The 25,406-nt window shown below is 37.9% G+C and overlaps 1 protein-coding gene and 1 pseudogene across 7 annotated transcripts in view; one reads left to right on the top strand and one right to left on the bottom strand.

Moving 5' to 3' along the window:
• Window positions 1-386: 386 nt before the first annotated feature.
• Window positions 387-25,406, bottom strand: part of Ankrd28 (ankyrin repeat domain 28) — a 184,977-nt gene continuing 159,957 nt past the window's right edge. For 6 of the 7 annotated variants that reach the window (XM_023715805.1, XM_023715804.1, XM_023715806.1 and 3 more), the window contains 11 exons: window positions 23,452-23,653; window positions 19,254-19,341; window positions 18,906-19,023; window positions 18,090-18,309; window positions 11,376-11,463; window positions 11,204-11,287; window positions 10,350-10,495; window positions 9,733-9,815; window positions 9,229-9,311; window positions 7,963-8,054; window positions 1,751-3,669 (listed from right to left, as the gene is read on the bottom strand). In XM_023715805.1, coding sequence (XP_023571573.1) covers window positions 3,383-3,669; window positions 7,963-8,054; window positions 9,229-9,311; window positions 9,733-9,815; window positions 10,350-10,495; window positions 11,204-11,287; window positions 11,376-11,463; window positions 18,090-18,309; window positions 18,906-19,023; window positions 19,254-19,341; window positions 23,452-23,653 — 1,491 coding nt within the window. In that variant the 3' untranslated portion in view covers window positions 1,751-3,382. Of the gene's footprint in view, window positions 1,451-1,750; window positions 3,670-7,962; window positions 8,055-9,228; window positions 9,312-9,732; window positions 9,816-10,349; window positions 10,496-11,203; window positions 11,288-11,375; window positions 11,464-18,089; window positions 18,310-18,905; window positions 19,024-19,253; window positions 19,342-23,451; window positions 23,654-25,406 lie in introns of those variants that run through there. The other variant, XR_002821199.1, reaches the window with a different exon arrangement.
• Window positions 20,556-21,670, top strand: LOC105742239 (annotated as a pseudogene).

The following is a 25,406-nucleotide window of genomic DNA, read 5'->3' as shown; positions in this document are numbered from 1 at the left end:
CTGAAAAGCTACTAGCTTTCTAAAGATAAAAGGAGGGTGTAGCAGCACACACCTCAATCCCAGCACTTGGGAGGCTGAGGCAGGAGGACTGCTGAGTCAGAGGCCAGCCAGGGCTATCCAGTGAGTTCATGCCCAGCCTGAGTTTATATAGGGAGATGCTTTCTTAAAAACGAAAACAAAAAACCCCCAAACCCCCCAAAAGAAAGATAAAAGCTCATAATTTAACAATGAATTAGACTATTTATTTTTATTTTTTTGTGGAACCGGGGATTGAACTCAGGTCCTTGAGCTTGCCAGGGAAATGCTTATTTCACTGAGCTGTCTCCCCAGCCCCCAGAATTAGACATTTTAAAGGGAAAGTTGCTTACATATCACAAGACACATGATTTATTGCATTAAAAAACTTTATTTCATTTAAAAGGTCCAATATAAGCCAAATTAAATTCCCAAATTTACAGCTACATTTAGAGATCTCCTGAATTAAATGGCACTGAGTTGAACATCCTATTAAAGGAGGTCTTTAATTGCTATCACCATTTCCCCAAATTTGTGAGCAGAAACTGGTATAGTAGTAATACACAGAATCAGAAATTCCAGCTGCTACCTTCCACGGAGCAGTTAAAGAAAGCAAACCAGCTTTTCTGCTCTGTGAGGACAAAATACAGTACAGAACAGGGCCGGAACGTGTCTGACACACAAGGTGTAACTATAAAGGAACTCACGGGGTGCTGTGCCCATTCACTGAAGTAGTCCCTGTACTCATTCCAAATACTGGGGTTGTGCAAACACTATCTGGGGCAGCACTTCAGAATTCCACTCATCAGGTGCACACTCAAAGTGACTGCTCAAGCCAGGGACAGACTGTCACACATGCAATCCCTAAGCCATGGAATAGTGTCCTTAGTGCACTAGCAATTGCAAGGATCACTTCACAAATGTTTCTAGTAATAGAATCCACTTACATAAAGTGATACAGGATCAAAGTTTTGCTATGTGTGATGATATACTAAAAGGAGCTTGTTACTTTATAACTACACCTTGGGTTTCATTAGATGTGAGAAATCTAATAGGGTGTCTAAATTAGAGTCCTTCTGAAAATCACTTCAGCAAAGGAATCACACAGCCTGTGAAAGAGAAGACATGGCAGAGGGCTGGAGAGTCATCTTTCCAACGTTGCCTCAGAGGATAGACCTGGTTGGGCCCAAGGGCAGAAGTTACCAGAAGGGAGTCTTCAACTCCATCTAAGGAAGACCTTTCTAACAGTTAGAGCTGCTCAACAACTGAATGGACTGCTTGGTGAGGTAGAGTCACTGGAAGTATTCAAGGTGGAAAGATCACCCTTGTAGAAGGGACTCCTGCATTGGTTAAGAGGTTAGACTTGGATGAACCTCAGGGCTCTTTCAATTCTGAGATTCTAGAAAATTCCCTCAGGGAATTCAGAAGAGAATTCCTAAAAGGAAAGAGAAAGCACACATATGTATACTTTTAGAATCCTCTTGAGTTTTTTTCTTCAAAAGACACAATAGAAAATGTATAATCTACTGTCCTTAAAATGGTATCTACCTTCCTACCTCTAATAATGAGGAAGGGTTTATTATGATTTCTTTATATTATAAAGAAAAGATGGAGGATTATATTTATAACTTTGTACATATTTTAGAAAAAATGCTTAAAATCTAGTAGTCAATGCCCTAGAAACTTTATAGATTTTTAGATAATATGCACAGATACAAATACATTATTCATTAAATACAACTCACATCTGTGTTTTATTATACTCTAAAATATACAGGAATCTTGATGTACTGAAAGAGTGCAAGTAAATACAGTATTCAAGCAGTCACTATTTCTATGTACATGCTCATTAATTCTTCAAAAAACCCACAAAATTATCAAATAGATCAAAATACTGTTCTGTGTTTTCACACTTTATATTCAGAAAAACCAGCTGATAATTTACAATATCATAAAGTTTCCAGTTTCACAATACAAAAAGGAGTAATGAATTTGGATATTTTGTTGCAATTTGTGGAATTTTATTCAGACTGTTAAGGACCCTCTACATATATAAAATCATTTTTACTGGGAAAGTGAGTTATAGTAAAAGCAGAATGACATAGTGTTATTCAAAAGCCTACATGTCAGCCGTTTCTGTTACTTGAAAGGCAGTCTTCAATTTGGCAGGCAAAAGCTTCTCTCTCCAAATGGTAACAAGGTACCAACATGCTACTCTAAACCTCCAGAGGACCTCAAAGCTTTTATATTTTAACTCTTGCCCAACACAGAAATGCCTTCCAAGAAACCTGACAATGTTTTAATGTTTGAATACCAAGGGATTTTTTTCCATTTTATTCTTCACTTTTCAATACTCAAGAGACCAAAATAAATGACAAAAATCCCCAACCAATTGTAGAGGCACAAAAATAACCTACGTGACAAAAGTGTATCTATCCCAAGTAAGGTTGAAAATTTCATTTCCCAGGGCCACTAGCTGCAACAGGGTGAAATAATCTACTCTCTGATTTCATGGACATTTTTTTTTTCTGGGAAATTCTTAAAACAAAAATAATTTAAAACCCAAACCACTCAAAACTGGGCAACAGCCTCAACCTCAATCCATTTCACGTCTATGTCACAAGTATTTTCACCCATACTACATCCAGTCAGCTGGTTTTTAATTCTAATATAAAAATTGGAATTTCAAAATTTTTATATGTAAAAGAAAAAAATGCAAAAATACATCTACTTTCTTTCATGGTTTAATACAGTACTGGAAGGCTTTCAGATGTTTACTTTTAAAAAAAATCAACATTTAAAACAAAATCTTGCTTCATTTTCAGAAATAGTGAAGTTTGGTTTAGATAATGTCTCATTTCACCTACTCCAGTTTTTGCACAAAATGTCATTCATTAAAAAAAAATCTTTAAGTCATTTGGTCCTTTGGCAATTTGCTGTGCACATAATGCCTACTGTACCAAACTTTTATTGCCATTAAATTTAGTTGTAATTTTACTGATAAAATTTAAATCTAGTGTTCTTATCTCTTCTTTTACAATAGTGTTGCTTGTGTAAGCAGATTAGGGTGCACAATGTCCCCAATTATTTCTGGCATTGCAAAGCCAAATTAAAGAATTCCAAAAAGCTCTTTGACATCAATGTATTTTCCTCTGGTCAAGTCTATATCAAGATTCTAGAAGTTCCTTTTGCAAAACTTGCCTTTAAAATTCTTCTTCCTAATGTTATCGCACTTCGTTTATTTGTTCACTGTGCGCTTCCTCTTAGGTTGAATTTGTATGTGAACAAGAAAGTGCTTTTTTCCTGAAAAAGCACAGTTTGAAGCTTCAGTGTCGGAACTCTTTCCTCAGACCTTTGGCTCAGCCTCTCAGTAGGTCTCAGAATCGGAGTCATTGAGCTCATCCACGTCTGTGTACAAGTACTCCTGTTCTCCACCAATATTGTTAAAACTGCAATAGGAGCTAGGTTCATTCCTCATGATGGGCAAGGCTTCAAAGCTGACAGTTTTTGAGGTGTTGGTATAACGGTTAATGGCATTGAATGTCAAGGATGATAAAGGACTACTTGATGAGACAGGCATCATGGTAGCCAAAATGAGAGCCAGACAATCAGCGACATCCTTGTTGGGAGCACATGCCAAAGCTGGGGTATAGCCTAGAATTAAAGAGATAATTTAAAAATTAATGTCCTGAGCCTCAACTTTCCTAAATGTAAGTAAAGAAGCTTAAAGGCCTTTGGCTTTAGATATATTTAAATTACTTGGCTTCTAAAAGATTGTTTTGATAAGAATGATTCACAATTTTCCAGTAAGTAGAAAAAGAAAAACCACCAGATATGGTAGTGCATATCTGTAATCCTAGCCCTAGAAGGCTGAGGCAGGAGGATTGCTGGAAGTTTCAGGCCCACTTGGGCTATGCAGTGAGTACAAGATCGGCCTGAAATACACAGTGAGATCCTATCTCAAAAAGAAAAACAGACAAACAATAGAAGCAAGGATGGGAGTAGACTGCAGAGAGTAAACAACAGAAGAAATGAAGGCATACAGATGGATTGCCCCTTAATTTTTTATCCATATTCAACTGAACTGACAGGATGTATTAGGCTACAGGAAGAAACACAGATTAGTGAATTTTCCTTTAAAACAGTGAGCAGAGGCTTATTCATAGTTATGCATTAAATGACACTAAATTACTGACTTAGCTTATCTCTTGGGGATTAGAGTTCACTGAAGAAAAATGTGGATAAACTGAATGGGTGAACTTTAAAACACCTAAGTCAAGAAAGATATCTCTTTTATAACTTTTTAATTTTTTTTTCTTTAGTATAAGACAACTGACATTTGACATAAGGTCTTACAATTCAACAAAGTGAGGAAGAAACACATGATACCTCGGTTGGTGTCTAATTGTCCCCTGAAAGCCTCATGCAGTCATGGGGTAGACTTACAGTCTGTCATTAACTCATGATCCACTGGGATTACAGGTGTGAGTGCTGTGGGACTAAGGGTGGGAGTACTCCACCCAGCCTGGTGCAGATAGCTTGAATGCAATTTAAGGGAGACAGACTTGCTCTCTGCTACCACTGCTGCTGCTACTCCTCCATTTTCCTCTTGCTGTTTTGCTGCCTTCCGCTGCCATGAACTGCTGCCCTCTGCCATGTGCCACTCTGCCTTGGGGCCAGCTGAATATGGACTGAAACCTCCAGGAACTATGAGCTAAATAAACCTTTCGTTCCTTCACTGTGAGTGTTGGGTATTTGTCCCAGCAACGAGAGAAAAGTAACTGAGACAGCTGGTATAAAACCCAGCCTTGAGGATGGAGTAAGAAGGTAAGAATACACGGTATGATGCAAGTTTCAACTGTTCCATAAGAAACTTGTGGTTACAATCACTGTTTTAAGCCATGTTGAGTGAATCAATATTTAAGCAACAAATGTCTTAAAATCTTAACTCTACAGCTTCATCTATTATTGCATATCTACTTTTTTCTCAATACCACACACTTACACATCAGCCTTCACACAAACATATGTATAGATTTATTTTATTTTTTTGCGGAACTGGGGATTGAACTCAGGCCCTTGTGCTTGCCAGGGAAGCACTTATTCCACTGAGCCATCTCCCCAGCCCCTATAGATTTATTTTAAAAGCCACATTTGTTTTTGAAATAGCAGAATAGTAAGACATTTGTGTAATTACCATCCAAGAAACTACATTCTCAAAAAAGAACAGTATGAGGACACAGCAAGTTCCAGGCATCCGCTCACCTAGTCACTACCTTTCCCTTCCTTTCACAACAGTATCCACTATTACAACCTTTTGTGTTAACTATTTCTTTGATACTTGTGCTCAAAAACATTTGCATTTTTGAACCTAATATAAATGCATTCATATAATATGCATATTCCACATCTAGCCTCTTTTAACATAATGTATGAGAGATGCTGCTGTAGGTTAACTGCAGTCAGTTCATTGTCACTGTTACATGGTATTCCACTGTGCAATTGTACGAACCTTGATAAAGAAAGCTCCATTTATAAAATTTCCATACTGTCAAGGGGAACAACTTACCCTAATGTAACAGGTGTATGTAACATATATATTCTTTATGTAGTATAAACATGTACTGAAAAACAAAACAAAACAAAACAAAACTGTTCAAAATGACGGGAGTGCTTTAATTGTCTGAACTTCTAAGGGTTCGTCTGAAGATCCAATGGTTCTGGCTACTGGTACACCGGCTGCTGGCAGGCAGAACAACATTAGGCTACAAAGCCTTGAATGAGAATAGAAATGGGAAGATAAACATGCCTCAGGAGTGTTTTCTAGTCAGAATACAATTAAAAAACTCCTTTCTTCTGCCTGGGGTTGATGTGATTAGCAAAAGAAAAACGCAAGAGAAGCAAGCTCTCTGAGGATATTCCATGCAAATGTAACAGTCATTCACCTGAGAAAAACCACCAAAATATCACTAACCCCATTTTTAGAATGAATACAGGATGTACCAGTCTCCATTCAACCTATTATTACTAAAGAAATCTGCAACCATGTCACTAGAAATGATTACAAAGTGAGACTAAAACTTACTATAACTTGTTACCTTTGCAATTTATTAAATATTGCAAAGTATGTTAGAAGATATCCGGTCACCATAGCTGGACCTCATGATGACATTTTACTGTCCTTTTTATTTTATAAGGATAATATCGGGTATTTAAAAACTCAGAAATGGCCAACACAGGCTTACAGTAGGTATCAGTGAACTGACCTAATGTTTTATGTGGTTCTCTTACTAAGTATAGGTTCCTTATTTTAATTTATATAGTATCTGTATTTCTAAAAATGTAATTTACTGATAATGAAAGTTTCTTTTAAAGCTAAGTGAGCCTGAATGTTGCTTCATAGGTGATATTCCTATTTTCAAGAACTGCATATACTGATTCCCAAATCTCTATGTCCAATTTCGATCTTGTGATCCACACATCTAAACTGCACAGGTGAAGTTTATACTGATGTACCCAAATGAATTCTGCTCTGTCCTCTCATATTCCTATCTCAACTGATACTTCCATTCACATAAGCTCACTCCGGTAGATGGAATGCTACTTTCTCCTTCAACGAACAAATCTTATCACTCTTTAAGCCCCACGGAGACTACCAACACAAGATCTCTAGAAACTATCTATATCCTTTCTAGAGGGCTAGAAAAGGTGGCTCTACTTTAATTCTGGGCATGATCTATGTCTCTAACTCTCAACTCATTTCCTGATTCTAGTCTTGCTCCTCTCAGGTTAACTGCTATCTTGCTAATGCACAGATCCCTACCTTCTCGATCTAATATGGTACTTCTATTCATCTCATGTTATATCTTCTAATGGCCTTTCTATCAGTCCTTCAAAGTTTGGCTTGGAAATCCCTTTTTTTGTGATGTCTTCTCTGATCCTATAAAGAAAAGGTTCAAACACCCTCTGATAGTATTTTAGGCTTATTTCATTTAAATTACTTCAAAGCCACTGAAATAGCCTGTTTATGCTCTTGTTTCCACTTAAGGAACACACTATTTCTTATTCTACTTTGCATCCTCAGAATTAAGCACAGTACTTGGTATATGTGGTCATAGAGCGCTCTAGTATTACGAAGTTAAGGATGAGAAGCAGGCAGTATAATGTTTAATGTAGGAAGAAAATAGTAAGTATAAGGTCCTGAAAGCCAAACAAAGTTTATAAAAGGAGTAATCAGTTGCACTGAAAGCTGATCTGCCAAGTGTAGGCCCACCGGTGATCTTACTAAGAATGCTCTACAGTGTGGTAGAGGCAAAGGCCTGCCTGCAGAAGCTTTTTTTAGATAGGGTCTCACTATGCAGTTCAGGCTGGACTTGAACTCATTCTGTAGTGTACCTCAGAGGTAGAGTGTCTGCATATAGCTGTGGGATTATTACAAGTCATCCCTAAGGAAAAAAGAGGAAAGGAAACAGGTCAACAAGGACTCAGAATGCTGCGGTAGGAGAATGTGGAACATGTGCTAGCACATGTGAAGGCCTGGGTCTGATTCCCTGCACCAAAATAAAGCAAGATGATAGAACTAATATTTATTTACTGAGGGACAATAATCTAGGAAGAGAATGAAAAATTATTCCTGCACGACCAAAAAGTCACTAGTTTTGTAAAAGAATAATGCCTCAGCAATGAAAAGGGGTGTTAAAGCTAAAGAGTGAACACTAACTCTGGCTTAACAGATGATATGTGAACTTGGGAGGTCGTGGACTTTTTCCTGTTCCTCCTGTCCTTATTCCTTTGCTACAACAGATTACTCAAAATTAACTTCAATTCTCTTCTCTGGCAGGTTAAAATAAAAGAAAAAAACAATCCACATTTCCTTCAAATATGGACCATCAAAAGGTAAGCTTTTAATAGGATATAGGTTCAGGAAAATAATACAAAACTACTCACCATTTTCATCTACTGCAAGTACACTTGCTCCTTTCCCCAGAAGTTCTTGAACCACCATTGTTAGCCCATTTCGGGCAGCAACATGCAGAGGTCTGGGAGGGGGGAAAAATCATATACGCACATGTATGTATAATGTATATACACAGACACACATTGCTGTCAAAAGACAGGCCTGCCATGTTGTGAAGACCCAGAAACAAATGTGGGCCACCGAGTCCTAACAGCAATGAAAGCAGGGACGGGAACAGCAGAATCTCTGTGCAATGTTCTGTCACCTCTTTTCACTGGGTACAAGCTTAGCAATGGGCCATACAGGCAGATTTCCCACTCTCATCAAACCATTCTGTTACTTTCCTTCTCAGACCCAATGTTTAAAAAAGACTTAACCAATGAAAGTGTATGCCTTCAGCTGTTTTAAGAAAACAGACTGCCAAACATACAAGACAATGTATAAGAAATGTGAACTGCAGTAACACAAATTCTAATAGCCTTTGAAAACATCTTACAGGGTCAACGCCTAAATTCTGGACCCTCAAGGGACTGACCCAAGAATGTGAATCCTATTCTAAGCTTTGTTCTTTATTGAGTTTAAAGTGTAACCACAAATGGAAACTGGGAAGGCATCATGGGAGATGCAGATCTAAGATCTGGGCCAGTTGGTGGGAAGGCTTGAGGCTCATATTAAGAGTCCTTCTGAAACCTTTACTTGACTTACAGACATATACAAAGCTTCTTACTTCATATATTGTTAGTATTCGATAATACGTTCACAGTTCATTCCATAAAATACACTAATAGCAGTGCCACTTTCATTCAGAAAATTATGTGGGCAAATGCATTGCCAAACCTACCCTATTACTGTCAATGTTTTAATAGTTCTGTTCAAAAGCATGTTTAGTAATAAACTTTTTAATTGTGATATGCTTAGCAATGTTTTGTCAGTTGGAAAAACTGTTCTTTACTTAACTGCTTCTGTGACTAATATGTGACTATTCCATTGATCATATGTTTTATTTTATTTTTAATTTTATTTATTTATTTGTGTGTGTGTGTGGCCAGCTCAGCCCACTAGGGGGCGGGGCTGGCTGGCATGTGGTGCTGGGGGATCGAACCGCGGTCCCTGTGCTCTGCTAAGCTTGTTCTAAGTAGGTGCTTTAGACCACTGAGCCATCTCACCAGCCCTGATCATATGTTTTAAAAGCTACATTTATCTGTTTTTATAATTACAGAGATCACAAAGTTTATACTAGCCACTTCAGTACTCACGTTTGCAAGGCGGCATTGGTTGCATTGATGAGGTTTCTATCTGTTATCTTTTCCAGTATTAACAAGGCACTAGTTTCATGACCCTAAAATTGTGGCAAATTACTCTTAGACAGGGCACCATGAAAAATGTGTACATACAACAATCTCTAACCTCAGTGCACACATAGGTACAGCACTTATACTGTGACTTTTCTTGGCTAATCCCTTAAACATCTGCCTGAACACCTTAGGAGTGTTAGTAGAGGGACCAAATGAAAAGAATTAAGATTTAAAGAAAGACAAAAACTTTGCTTGGGCTGCTGCTCCAAAATTTTAGTAAGCCAATATTTTATTTAAAACAAAACAAAATAAAAAACCAAACCAAAACAAGACCAAACAACAAAACAATGCCACTAATCATTCCAGAGATTTGGTCCCTAGCTTTCATTTTAAGAAAAGTGGATAAGCTTTTAATGGCATTTTGATATTAAACAATGAAAATCTGTCTTTGAAAAACATACATACCTTGCCACAAGCCAAATGGAGGGCGGTGTTTTTACTGTTATCTTGCAAAGTCAGATCTGCACTAGCACTGCTAACAAGCATCTCTGAGAGGAAAAAGTGCATCAATTTTTATGTTTATGTACATTTTCCTTAGATTATCAATAACTCACTGTAGAGAAATGAACATATAAAGCTAAAATATCCTTGCAAAAATTCTACTGTAAGAAAAATATGGTAACACATCCTATTTTGTTATACAGTTGTATGGTGCAATCATTCTTGTGTAAATCACAAATACTAATAGCAATTAACATTTTGTGAGTGCAAAATTTTTATACTGTTTTATGTGCTCTGGATTTATAGTATTACTGAACTATAACAATTCTACACAGGAGGTAGTGGTAGTCTTAGTTATCAAATGAAGAAACAGGCATAAAGTCACTTCACTAGATCTAGAAATCAAGCAATCTGACTCCAGAGCCAGTGTTCTTAAGAACTACAGTACATACTGCTTTGCTGAAGTAACTTTAGTCAGTGTGGGCAAATCAGAACTTTCTCCCTCAATAAAAATGTAAGTTGCAAGTTACACAAAGCAATATATGTACTTAAAGGATGGAATTTTTAAGCAATTTCTTTACCAACTGTGTTTGTTTGTCCATTTTCTGCAGCCATCATGAGAGGTGTTTTCCCAGAAGAGTCTACAGAATTCACTTGAGCATTATGGCTGAGCAGCAACTGTAAACACTCTACATGGTCTGTGAAGGCAGCTGCATGGAGAGGAGTTCTGCGACGGAGGGAAATGGAAATGCTGGACCGAATCACAGACACCAGCGGAAGTGTTCCTTATTTTATAATAAGGAATTTTCAAGACTTTGTATGTTAAGCTTTTAAAGTACTGCCTGAGGTGAATGTGGTGGCGCATGCCTGTAATTCCAGCACTCAGAAGACTGTAGGTGGATCTTTGTGAGTTCAAGACCAGCTTGGGCTACAAAGTGAGCTCAAGGCCAGCCTGAACTGAATGAAGAGACCATGTCTCAGAAAGACAAGAAAAAAGCAAAAAGCACTGCCTGGACACAAATAACTCAATGGTGCAAAAGTTTATATTTCCAATAATTCAGACCCCTTAATTAAAGCAGAACTAATCTAAAATAAAGCTCAATTATACAGTCGCTACAGTTAAAATTATATCTATGAAGACAATTTGAAAAACACCCTAACCCAACAACTACCTCACTGCTGCACTCTCTTCTGACCTTTACTCCTATTTAGAACATAACTAACTTTTAGGTAATAAGCAGACTTTTCAAAATGGGGAAATTTTTAAATTTTGAAACAGTTTGTGAAAAAGGAAGACTGGCTGAAATATTAACAAATACAAAAGCTCTGTAATACAAAAATTTTTAATAATGATTTACAAGTGGAAATATAAAATTCAATTGATTATGGATTCTCTGCAAATTCTAATATACCAGGCTAGTAGCTGAAATCTTACCTTCCTTTTGAATCTGTGGCATTCACAATGCTGGCACCTAACGTATCAATTAACATTTCAGCAGCACCTTCGTTGTCATTTATCCTGTGTAAGATAACAAAGTGATCACTCACAGCAAGGGTGTATTTTTGAAATACCCAATCCAAATCTGATACATTTTGGCTTTACTTACACAGCACAATGTAATGGAGAGAAAGCATTTCCTTCCATTTTTTGGAAAACTTCTTGTTCTAAAAGAAGTTCTACACAGGTCTCATGACCTATAAGGTAAACAAGAACCAGGTATTAATATCCAAAAAAGAGATAGTGGCAAAAAAAATCACAAATATAAGTTCTTTGTTCAGGAATTGAACTCAGGACCTTGTGCTTGCTAGGCAAGTGTTTGTGCCACTGAGCTATATCCCTGCCTCCCTTTTTCTTGACAAGAACAAGTTCTTGCCTCCATCTCGTCTTCCAGTTATACCAGTTACTCTCTAAACTTTAACCACTGTGTCATTTATAAATACAAATACATAGATACATACATACTTACATATGCCTATAAATTTTCTATACCCACACATACTTTCTTTTTTAATGCCTATGAGATGTTTTATTCTGCAACTTGCTTTTTACATAAGTTATGTCTTAAGTTATTCTCCATGCTGTTGAGACAAAATACTCAATATCCTAAGTTAAAGGAAGAAAGGTTTACTTGGCTCACAGTTTATAGAGGTTTTAGTCTATATACGTCAGCTCACTATGGGTAGACAGGTGGCATGGCAGATAGGGAGAGCAGAGAAAAATAGTTCATGGTGGGCAAAAAGTAGCAAAACAAGGGAAAACCACAGCTTTTTCTAAGGTGTTTATTTTTTGTGCAGGTTCTTATTACGCAGCTCGGACTCCTAGTGATCCTCCTGATTTCTGCCTCCCTAGTGCTGGGATTACAGACGTGTGCCACTGTGCCTGGACTCATAGCTTTTTCTATCCCTCCTGTCTACTACCTTATCTAGGCTACTTAGGGTAGGTAATGCTACACCCTTAATCTTACTGCACCTGATTTTAGCATTGTACCAAGAATCAATTCCAGTGTCACACACTCTAGATCCACCTACCTGTGAAAAAGCCCTACCTATGAACACATGAGGCTTTGGGGAGACATCAAGACACAAGCCATAACAAGTTGTATATATCCTTACATAAGGATATATGTCTGGAAATTTTTTCTTTTTTTGGAAGTCCTGGGAATCAAAGCCATGGGTATTCTACCAGTAAACTAGATTCCCTGCCTGTCCATCCACTGACCCATGTATCTTTTGGTTCATGAACTTAATTCTTTCCATGATTTTGGCTGTAAAGAAAATTTGAAACAAATTCTGGGGGAAATAATTAATATCATGACTATCTACCTCTCTAATCAGGTTCTTGCTGAGTTGCCTAGGCTGGCCTCAAATTTGTGATCTTTCTGCATCAGTTTAGGTAGCTGGTATTATAGGGGCATGCCACATTGCCTGGCTAGAAATTTTGTTTTATATCCAAAAAAACTTCATGTTGTCACAGTATACTATAAATGATTTAACCTAATTATGAATTGTGAGGCAACTGCTCCTTTAAAGAAAATCTGTGGGGGCTGGAGAGATGGCTCAGTGGTCTGGGGCACCTACTTAGAACAAGCTTGGCAAAGCATCGGGGACCACGGTTCAATCCCCCAGCACCACATGCCGGCCAGCCCCGCCCCTGGTGGGCTGAGCTGGCCACACACACACACCACACTCTCTCTCTCTTTCTCTCTCTCTCTCTCAAATAAAAAAAAAAAAAAAAAAAAAAGAAAATCTGTGAAGATGGGCAGTGGTACACACCTGAAATCTCAGATACTCAAGAGACCAAACAAGAATTGTAAATTTGAGGACAGCGTGGGTAATTTAGCAAGACCCTGCATCAAAACAAAATGAGAAAGCCTAGGGGATAAGCTCAGTGTTAGAGCTCTTGCTTGGCATAAATAAGGCCTTATGTAATACTGTTTTTATTTATTTTTTAAATTTTATTTTTTTTAAATTATTTATTTATTTTAACATTTTATTTATTGTGTGTGTGTGTGTGTGTGTGTGTGTGGCCAGCTCAGCCCGCCAGGGGGCGGGGCTGGCTGGCATGTGGTGCTGGGGTTCGAACCGCGGTCCCTATGCTTTGTCAAGCTTGTTCCAAGTAGGTGCTTTAGACCACTGAGCCATCTCTCCAGCCCTGTAATACTGTTTTTTTAAAAAAAAATTTTTTAAAAAATAGACCTTAGTTGTACTATCGAAAGTAATATAGTGAAATGCCTGATATCTTTAAAACAACAATAAACCAAAACACTTTTTCTGTTTTGTGCTTGATTTCCGACACCCCGCCCCCTCCCCCTCAACCCGGGATTGAACTCAGGCCCTTGCACTTGCCAGGCAAGTGCTTATTCTACTGAGCTATCTTCCCAGCCCATTTTGTGCGTGAGACTGAGCCTTCCTACCAAGCTATATCTTGGCTCTTTTTTTTTTTTTTTTTTTTTTTTTCTGAAACAGGATCTTGCTTGCTAAATTCCCCCTAGGCTGGGCCTGAACTTGCAATCCTCCTACCTTAGCCTCCCAGAATGCTGGCATTACAAGTCCTTCCCACCATGGTTGGCTTAGGCAAGTACTTTGGTAGGATGAGTTCCTAAGAATGATGGTGCTATCGTGAAGGACAAGCATACTGTTAGGTATCAGGTCTATTACACAACATTGAAAACAGAAGAAAACAAAACCTCAGATTTTTCTTTTTTGATGTATTTAGTACAGGGTCTACAGGGTCTCACTACATAGATTGGACTCCTAGTGATTCTTCTGTTTTCAGCCCCCGAAGTGCTGGGATTACAGGCATGCCACCACACCCAGTCTCCACTGCCCTCTCAGCATGCCCCAGGGACAGGGCTGGCAGGGAATACCAGGGGACTGAACTCTGGGCCCCTGCATTCTGCCGAAGCAGGTGCTGTAGTCTGTTGAACAGGTCCATGATTTTTCTTAACCTACTTCTCAAAGTCAAGTTTAGTAAAAAAGCAAACAAAAAGAATTGCAGCAGAGGGTGACTATCTCTTCTCTGAAATGTGTATACCCAGAAGTGTTTTAGGATTTCAGGGTTCTTCTGGAATTTGGAATACTTACAGACCTCACTGGCTCAGTACTGCTATGTGAAAATCAAAAATTCAAACTACTCTGAAATCCAAATGTTAACATTGATTATTTTGGATTTCAGATACCCAATCTGGATGAGTTACTTTAGCATGCCTGTAATCCTAGCGCTGGGGAGGCTGAGACAGGAGGATCACCACGAGCCCGACCTGTGTAGTGAGACCCTGTACCAAATAAATACAAGAAAGAAAAGAAAGATTTTTACATAGTCTCTATTTTTATGATTTTAAAAACTGACAAAAGTGATCCTCTATTATACTAATTACTTCAACATTCTCAAACATTACATCAACTTAAATTTCATCTTGTAATTGCTATCAACCAAGACAAGAAAAGTAATTTTTAGGGAACCTGTAACTATATGTCATCTTTTGTCAGATCTTTAATTTAGTGGCTCCCAAGCAAGACAATTATGACCATCAGGAAGTATATGGCAATGTCTGGAGACACTTTTGCTTATTACAACTGGGGGTAGAGATGTGCTATTGGTATATTTAGGCAAGAGAAGCCAGGGATGTTACTAATTATCTTGCAATGACCAGTACAATCCCTTACAAGAAAGAATTATCTGGCTCAGGCTGAGAAACTGCTTGAATCTTATGTCTCTGAATGTTAACTCATGAGAAATAGTGGAAAGATGATGTCCAGTACTAACTTAAGAGCACCCCACTATCCTGACATGAAGTATGTGTGTGTGTGTGTGTGTGATACTAAAAACACATGAGTACAGATGTAGATGACAATCTAATTATTCTCTTAAAACAGCCACTAAAGAAATCTGTCCTGCAGGGACCAGGGTTCATCCCCAGTACTGTACACTGCACAGGCCCCACTCCCAGGCGTCGGAGTCTGGGTGTGGTGGTGCACAACTGTAATCCCAGTGCTGGGAGGCTGCACATAGGAGGCTCACCAGGAGTCCAACCTGAATAGTGAGACGCTGCACAAGATACATAAATTTAAAAAAATAAAAAATAGAAATATAATAAAGAAATCTGTCAGCTTTTCTCATTAAAATGTTTTGGAGTACAGACTGACAAAAAGGAAACCTGTGGCCTGTGGTTATTTCCAGAAGACACCATGCTGACCATCTCATTACTCTGTATTATGTTTATGAGATAACAGAATAATAAAACTGGCCTTAATATCCTTCTCAGAAGGATAAACTGAGAATGCCTGAGAGTTGCACAAATCTCTCTCCCTCCCTCCCTCCCACCCCCGCCCGCCCTATTTTTCTTCCTTCCTTCCTCCCTCCCTCCCTCCCTCTCAGTCAGGGCTTTTGCACTAAAGTATACCCGCTTATTGCAACCTCCTGAGTGCTGAGCTTAAAAAAATCAGTAACTTTTTCAAGGAACAGATGACACACTCTAAGTATTATATACTTAAAAATTACTAAATGCTGTATAAACTAAAAATCTGAATTTTAAGATCAGTGTGCACAGCTGATTTTTTCTAAAACTTGGTTAACATTTTAATTTTGAGAGAAAAGTTTTTTTTTTTTTTTTGTTCTGGAGTGCTCTCAGTTTTCTTTACAGCCATACAATAATTATTAATCAAAGTAAAACCACTTTACATATTCTACATTGAGAATGCCAAATTATAAAGCAGCTTTTGGATATAAACACAGCATTAAGTTCAGACGTATATGGTTTCCTATTTTATATAACCAGTACACATTTCATTTTCTTTAGCTCCATTCAGAATCATCTTTTTGTTATAATCTGAAAATCAGATGCTCGCTGATTAATTTAAATGGTGACCAGGCATGCAGTTTATGCAAAGTTCAGTCTCTAATGCTAAATGTTCAAGTGTCTAGCTCAGCAGTAATACAGCAGGGACAGTGCTGTACATACAAACCTTTTGAGAACTATTATGGCGAGCAACTGTCCAAACAACAGAGCACTATCCTTAAAGCCAAGTGCTCTTCCTGACAGACAACACCATATTTCACAGTCCGCTACTTTCCTCCATGATTATCATGGATATATTTTTTAAACATTTGTGAATGAAAAGTCTTTGCTTTGAAGTACTTTCATCTCATTAACTGTTTCATAAATAGAACTCACATTTGTGGATGCTATACAATTACAGTGGATATTGTGGGTTTTCCTCATATTCACAAAATACCAAGTTACAATGTAAAAACTAAAAATCAAATTTCAATGGCAAAATACAGTGTGTTCTTAGATTTAAAACTTAACTCTGTTCACCATCCTGTCAGTTAAACACAGAAGATTTTAAATTCACAGATTTATCTACTTAAATTTTTTAATGATTCTATTAGTACCCAAGATTGAAGGGTGACCAGTAATTACCAGACATTCCTTAAGGGCCCTCACAACTGTCTCAAAAACAAAAACAAACAAAAAAACAAACAACAACAAAAAACCCAGAACTTTCAATTTTCTTGTATCAAAAGAGTAAATTTTCAACTCCAGAGTGCAGAACAGTAGGAAACTGGAAACATCTTAATAGGAAATATTTGCAAAAATTTTAATTGAACTACAATTTCCTAAGATTCAGAGTTCTCTTCTTTTACTACAGTTGAACAACACTGTCAGAATGATGCCCAGAGAAAGAATCACCAGATAACAGAAAGATACCTAACCTCAAATATCTGGTAAAGCACTTGACTGCAGATCAAATACCATACCTGAGTTACAGCTTTGCGTATGCTGTTACAACTGACAATCTCAATACTATACTGAAACTTAGAAAAGTTTAAAGAACTTTCATTAAGTCCACACTCTGACAAGACTGATGTACAGAGTTCTGTATTTCTGCATTTTTCTAACATGATCAAGTCTACAGTCTATATAAGGAAAAAGTTACCAGCTCAACATACTTCAACATGTAAATTATTTTAATTACTGCTATTTCATAAGCCAGACTCCATTTTAAAGCTTTCTGCTTCCCTGAATGATTGTTTGTGAGTCTTATCTGTAGAAGGGAGGAGTGTGAAGCTGAAAGCAAGTCTGTCTGTTCTAACCTCCAAGCAAAGTTAACCTATGAAGAAGTTTCTCCTATCTGCTTGGGTTTTATTCCTTTTAAATGTGGAGCATGCACGTTATTGATATAGAAAAATGTAGATTTGAGGAGGAAATGCAGATTTCAGTTAGGAGTATAACACATTTTATTGTTTTCTTTACCTTAAAAAAAAAAGTATAACCAAAATATGAACATAGCACCTAAAAGACATTAGGGATATAAAATCCTTCAAAACGTTGAAGTGAAGGTCTAAAAACAATTTCCCCAGATTTTATATCTTAGTCTGGCATAGTGGCATTCACCTGTAATCCCAGGACCCTTGGAGGCTAAGACAGGATGATCTCAAATTTAGCCTAGGCAACTTAGTGAGACCCTGGTTCAAAATGAAAATACAAAAAAAAGAAGGTCTGAGAGTATAGCTCAGTATGAAGGTCTTGGGTTCAATTCTCAGTTTATTGTTAAAGAGAAAAAAACAAAAAAGAAAAATTTATGGATTATCTCATATATCCACAACAATGAGCCCTGGTTTTGACATGACAAAAGGAATAAGCTATAACTATATAGGAGATTGTTCCTATGCATCCTCTAATCTTGAAATTTCAGTTTGTTTTATAAATACATTCTTTTCTTCATTTCAGAAAATCTGATATTTCAGGAATATCATGAATCATTACTTTACTCAGTACATAACAGGCCTTAAATACAGGTATTTCTCTATGCACTACCATTATAGCAAGCCCAGTGAAGTGCTGTGTATCCATGATTGTCTGCTATGGCTGGATTTGCATCCACAGATGATGCTGATTGCAGAAGCGCTCCCAGAACACCAATGTGTCCACAGGCGGCTGACAAGTGTATCGGTGTCCGACCCCTGCTGTCCCGGAGCAAGCACTTAGCACCATGTTGAAGTAATGCATCTACACATTCTTCATGGCCTGTAACTGCCTGGAAGAAAAATAATTTGCATATAATCAAATATATTTTGCTGAACACTGTATACCAAATTTAGATAATCCGAAAATTTTTAAAGTCTAATAAGGCCATTTATCATTTTCTGAGTAACTCAATTGTTTTTGAAAGTTATTTAAAACTTCAATTGAAACAAATCATCAAAATATAAGTAAAAGAAAGAACAAAAATAGATACCTATAATCCACTGAAAATAGTATTTCAAAGGTGAAAAAAGATAAAACTAAAAAATTACTTCAGACAATGGAAAAAAGTCAGACTGATATTAACTCTATTCAACTTTTTAGGGAATTAAAACTTTGTCCTAATCTTACTATTTTCTTGATTAACTTATATACTGTAACTGCTCCAAAAATACAATTGTAAAAATACAATGAAGGGACTGTGGAGACAGCTCAGCGGTACAGCGCCCGCTTGGCAAGCACAAGGCCCTAAATTTGGTGGCATGCATGCACATGTGCATGCAACACACACACGTAAAATATTTTGGTAAAAATTTAATGAAAAATAATTAGTCTAGTTCAGCTGTGGGTAATATAAGGTCATAAAAGAAATGGGGTACTTTGGCTCACCCCCCTATGCAGTGCTGTCCTTCCCCATTTATCTTTGGCATCCACATTTGCTCCTTTGTTCAGCAGGGAATATACACAGTCTGTGTGCCCATTGAGAACAGACAGCATCAGGGGTGTCCTGAGAAATAAGAGGAAGAGGGTTAGCACTATCATTTCACACTACAGCCTATGATTGCCAATATGATGGCCCATTCTCTGAATGTACCTTCTGTAATATAACTTTAAAATTAAAAAAAAAAAGCATTATTTGATGTTACTCAGTAACCTAAATAAGTCTTACTAAACGAGTGCCTAAGTATGTCAATTACGAAACACCTTCAAAGTAACTTAAAAATTATTAGAACTTACTGCCCATTTCCATCTTGAATATCTACTGCATTCTGTGGTTCTGCATTTCCTATTAACAGCCGTAAGCATTCTGAATGGCCATTTGTTGCTGTAAAATGAAATTTTAGTTTCAGTAATTATATGCAATAACAATATAGAAATTACCCATCTCAGAGGATATCGTCTAGAATAAAATTTGTGACACTGTCAATGAACTCAATATGCAGTAAGTTTTTATTATATGTACAAACAGGTCGTGCCCCCATCCCTCCTTTATACTGAGGTTTAGACCCAGGACCTGCACAGTGAGTTACAGGTTCAGGTTTTTTAAAAAGTATTACTTTTTTTTTTTAATTTTGAAAAAGAGTCAAGTTGTGTATTGTCCAGACTGAGCTCAAACCTGTAACCCTCTTGGCCTCAGCCTCCTGGAGTGGTGGGATTTCAGGTGTGTATCACTCTGAACCTACAAAGAAGGTTTCTACCAAGTTTGTTATTAACGCTGAAGAGAGATAAATTCCTCACAGTACATCTACCACAGTAGGCAGGCAGCCTAGCCAGCACTCACTCCTTGCCACCTGTGTATCAATAGGATGTTCATTTTATTTAACTCTCAGTCAGGGAGGGTGACCTGACTGTACCATGGGATAAAATAAGCCAATCCTGTAAGACAAAGCCAATCACCACAGTCCTGTATCTCATTTGAGTAGAGACACAGATCTCATCACTGAGCTGTTAATAGGTCTACAAGACTTTTGAAAAATACTCCTAACCCTTTTTTGAACTGAAAGTGGTTCAGCAACCATTTTGTGACAGAAATGCAGATAAGAGAATAACAGAGACCGGATGGGATCTGACATCATTGTGGAATTAACTGGTCCTGGAATGCAGTTGACTCAACACTTATGTGAGAAACTAAACTGTTATTACTTTTTCCCCTCAGGACTGGGGACTGAATCACGCTAGGCAAGTGCTCTACTATGGAGCTACATTCCCAGGCCCATCCCATCATTGAAGACACTTTCAGTTGGGTACTCCATTATTTATAGCTGAAAGAATTCCAAATCATACAAATATATAATAAAAAGGACACCATTATAAAGAATGCTTTCCTGTGCTCAAATAAAATCTGAAAGTAGAAATGGTAGATATTTATGTATATTTTTAATTTTCTTGACAGAGGGATTTACTATGTAGTAGTCAGGCTGGCCTCAAACTCCTTCACCTCCTGGTCTCTGTTTTCCAAATGCTGAAATTATAGGACTGAACCACCATGCCCAGCACAAAATGAACACTGTTAAAGTAAGTTAAATCTGCAAAATTCCAATGAAATTTAAATAAAGAAATCTTTAAGCCACAAAATGAATCAGAAAGGAATGTTTTCCACTATTCCTTTCAATTAAAAATGAAAAGAAAGCTCTTTCCAGGCATTCTCATGAGAGTGACATTGTCTTTAAACCCTCCGTGGCAATCCCTGACGCACCGCCGTGATGCCCAGGGAAGACAGGGTGACCTGGAAATCTAACTATTTCCTAAAGATCATCCAGCTTTTGGATGATTATCCAAAATGCTTCATTGTGGGAGCAGACAATGTGGGCTCCAAGCAGATGCAGCAGATCCGAATGTCCCTCTGAGGGAAGGCCGTGGTGCGAATGGGCAAGAATACTATGATGCGCAAGGCCATCCGAGGACATCTAGAAAACAACCCAGCTCTGGAGAAACTGTGCCTCATATCCGGGGGACTGTGGGCTTTGTGTTCACCAAGGAGGACCTCACTGAGATCAGGGATATGCTGCTAGCCAATAAGGTGCCTGCTGCTGCCCGTGCAGGTGCCGTTGCACCATGTGAAGTCACCGTGTCTGCCCAGAACACTGGTCTGGGGCCTGAGAAGACCTCTTTCTTCCAGGCTCTGGGCATCACCACTAAAATCTGCAGGGGCACTATTGAAATCCTTAGTGATGTCCAGCTGATTAAGACTGGGGACAAAGTGGGTGCCAGAGAGGCAACTCTCCTGAACATGTTGCACATCTCTCCATTCTCCTTTGGGCTGATCACCCAGCAAGTGTTTGACAATGGAAGCATCTACAACCCACAAGTCCTTGACATTACAGAGGAAACTGCATTCTCGCTCTCTGGAAGGTGTCCGCAATGTTGCCAGTGTCTGTCTGCAGATTGGTTACCCAACTGTTGCATCAGTGCCCCATTCTATCATCAGTGGGTACAAGCAGGTCCTGGCTTTGTCTGTGGAGACTGATTACACCTTCCCACTTGCTGAAAAGGTCAAAGCCTTCTTAGCTGATCCATCTGCATCTGTGGCTGCTGCCCTTGTCGCTGCAGCCACCACTGCTGCTCCTGCTGCTGCAGCTGCCCCAGCCAAGGTGGAAACCAAGTAAGAGTTGGAGGAGTCAGATGAGGATATGGGATTTGGTCTCTTTGATTGATCATGAAAAAGCAAACTATTTAACCTGCCTAATTGGCAAAACAAGGAATAAAGGCATAATTCTCGAAAAGAAAAAAAAAAAAGAAAAAATTTGTGAAAGCGAGCTAGATGCTTAATACTCTGTAGTAGTTTCTGACAGCTATATTTAATTTTATTAGTTACTAAAAGTAGTGGCTCAAAATCATTCCATCCCCAACAAATCTGTATGCTGCATTGTCAGCAGCTCTCTTAGCAATAACATCGTAATACTTGAAGATGGTTTGAATATTATGGGCCAGCATGTTGTTTTTTAAATGGAGTTTTGTTAGTGCACAGTAGCAACTGATGATGGGCCGGTGAGATGACTCAGTGGAGTAAGCGCTTCCCTGGCAATCGCAAGGGCCTGAGTTCTAACCCCAGTTCTGCCAAAAAATAAGAATTAAAAAAAAAAAAAAAAAAAGTAGCAACTGATGACTGTGAGATCTAAGTTCAGTACACAAAACATCAAGCACAGAGTCATCGTGAGAAAGTTAAATTCTAGAAGTATTTCAGTTTTCTCATGTCTTACAAGTAGTATGTTCTCTACCAGATCTCTGAATTTGACAGAAGGATTCTTTTGGGGGGGGGGGGCCTGGCTCAGAATGCCTTCAGGGCAGGTTTGGTTGGTTTGAGTTCTGGGGATCATCAAACCACAGCAACCTGAGCCTGACTGCTTTGTTTAAGCAGGCACTTAAAGAACTGAGCTAAGGGGCAGGCCCCCATATCTTTGAATTTGAAAGACATTTGTAGAACCAAGTTTTGCCGTTATCTGCAGTTCTTTTGCAGAAAGGATTTACGCTGGTCAAAATGGCACAATGTCTTAATTCAGTATTTATCTACTGAAAATGTAAAGCCTCCATTTAAAAGTCCAAATTAGCTCTGTAAATGACCTGTGGTTATAATCTAAGTATAGACTGATATATTACTTCATTCACTCTTTTCCATAATAAAAACCACTTACCATTTTGACCTCTTATGTGACTTTGTATGTAGAGATTTAGGAGCAGCTTAAAACAATTATGAAAATATTTCTCCCTGAGCTCTGCTTGAATATCATAGTTCTGAAAGGCTGATTTAGGAATAAGACTGGGTGTTACCTTCCTGGGTGTTACCTTATAATCTTCTAAAATCTAAATCACATATATCTGAATGTATTCTTAAAGATTACTCTCTAAATGGACTAGTGAAATGAAACGACCACACTGTCTATTGAAAATACGAAAAATACTAGGTTAACACATATCTTCAAATTGTACCAGCCTGGTTATCTAATTACCGCCATGCTGTGAACTCTGCAGCTTGTCGTTGGTATGTACCCAAGTTGTCATTCAACAAGTTGAGTACAGATCTTTGTACTTCCACACATCTAGAATATCACAAGATTACAACACAGTGTAGTTCTTGCATAAAAGAGAGGCTCTATACCATTTGTCTGATCAAATGTTTAAAAAAGTACACTAATAAGTAAACATGTTTATCAGTTGTTCAATGAAAGCATACACTAATCCAAAGTAACTTTCTCCAACAGAAAAAAACTACTGATCTTTTGTGATAAAGAATATCAAGTTAGATTACTACATAAATCTCATTTCTAAATCACATAATATTTTTAAATGATTACTGTCTTGCTGTCAGTTTTCCCGAGAATACAATCATTGGACCACGTATAGTAAAAAATGTAGAGATAACTACCAAGAGCATTATATACCAGAACTCTAAAAAGAACGTGAGATAAGAAGTGGTAAACAAGCATGCTTGGCATACCTGCTGCATGTATAGGTGTTCTCTTCAAAACGTAATCTTTTACTAAGATCGAGGCTCCCTGATTAATGAGTACATCCACACATTCAACATGTCCCTTAAATGCTGCAAGATCTAAGGGTGTTCTTCCGCTGTTATTTCTCACATCAAGATCTAACAGAGACTGTACCAACACTTCCAGGGCCTGGTGGTGACCATGATAGGCCTAGGGGGAAAAGAAATACATATTTAAACTTAATTTCCAAAAATTCTTTTTTTTTGTGTGTGTGTGTGTGTTGTGGAGAATCAACACAGAACCTTGTGCATGCCTGGTAAATGTTCTACCACTGAGATACTCACCCCTGGTCTCCACATACACTGACTGACAGTACAGAAAGTTAACGATAACATTTTTCTAATAATCAACCCAGCAGGCTATAATATTAGGGAATAGGTATTCTGCAAATAATAATGTTCAAACGACAGGTGTTATTTTCGCTTATCCTTACCAGCTCAATTAATTTATGCTATCGAAAGAAAAAACTTTGAGACACTCTCCTGAAAATGCAGAAGACAATGTAAAAAGAAAAGGAAAACGGGCTAAGAAGCCATGACACTCTGTCACAGGGCTCTTCCCCTTCCTGTTCTTTTATAAGACCGGGGAAAGAGGCCAGTGCATTCAGTACAGTCAGGAATCCAGACAGTTTTCTAATGCTTTTAGCCAGTGTTGTTTTACTGCACTGAGATGTCCTGAATGGGAGAGTTTAAGATGAAAAAGTACTCCAACTAATTTCTGACAATCTCTTAGGATTAGAAATGAAACACAAAAGTAGTAGTATAATCATATTTCATTGAATCTAATTACTAAATTAAATACGTTTTCATTTGAGCTTAAAAACACTATCCAGCATCTATGTTCATAGCAGCACTTATTTAGGCAGCCAAGAAATGGAAGCAAAGTGTTTCTAGTGACAGATGAATTCGAACAAGCAAAATGTGGAAAGTAGGTACATGCTTATAGCTGCAGCTACTTTGGAGGTAGGATAGGAGGATTACTGCATTTCAGGTGAGTCAGGGCAATTTAGCAAGACTCTGTCTCAAAGTAAATATACAAAAAAGGGTAGAGATCTACTCTGGTAGAGTGTTTGCTTAGCATGCGTGAGGCCCTAGGTTCATGCTCCAGTGTAGCCAATAAAACTGAACCAGATCAAACCAAACCCCAAATTGTCCCTAATATGGTATATATACAAAATGGAATATTGATCAGCTTTAAAAATAAAGGAAGAGGGCCGGGGAGATGGCTCAGTGGAATAAGCACTTCCCTGGCAAGTGCAAGGGCCTGAGTTCAATTCCCGGTACCACAAAAAAAAAAAAAAAAAAAAAAAAAAAAAAAGGAAGTTTCTTTCTCATATAAAATAAACATAACTTATGTTTTTATGCCAAAAAAAGGAAGTCCTGACACATACTACAATATATATGAACCTTGAGGACAGTACATTAAGAGAAATAGGTTGCCTATAAGATAGAAATAATATATGATTCCACTTAAATGAGGTATATCTAGATTAAAGTCATAAAATCTGCTAGAGGGAGGGAGAAAAGGCAGCTATTATTTAAAGAGTAGAAAATTTTACTTTTGCAAGAGAAAAAAGTTCTGCAGACTGGTTGCACAACAATGTGAACACACTTAAGAATACTGAAGTGCACACTAAAAAAACGGCTAAGAAGGTACCTTTTTTTTTGGAGACAGGGTCTTACTATATGGTTCAGACTGGTCCTGAACTCTACATAGAACACACTGCCTTACACTCCACCACACCAAGCAAGAAGTTACTTTCCTTAAAAATGATTTTTAAACTACTACTACAAAAAACTGCTAACATAGTGTGTTTGTGACAGAGAAGGGGGAGTTGCTAAGCTTAATGTTTAATTGGAGCACACTGTTAAACTTTAGGACAAAATGAGAAACTTGCTAAACT

The sequence above is a fragment of the Octodon degus genome, unplaced genomic scaffold (genome assembly GCF_000260255.1).
Source record: "Octodon degus isolate 3935 unplaced genomic scaffold, OctDeg1.0 scaffold00043, whole genome shotgun sequence".
Lineage (NCBI taxonomy): Eukaryota > Metazoa > Chordata > Mammalia > Rodentia > Octodontidae > Octodon > Octodon degus.
The sequence above is the reverse complement of the archived record's forward strand: the minus strand, read 5'-3'. Positions and strand labels throughout refer to the sequence as shown.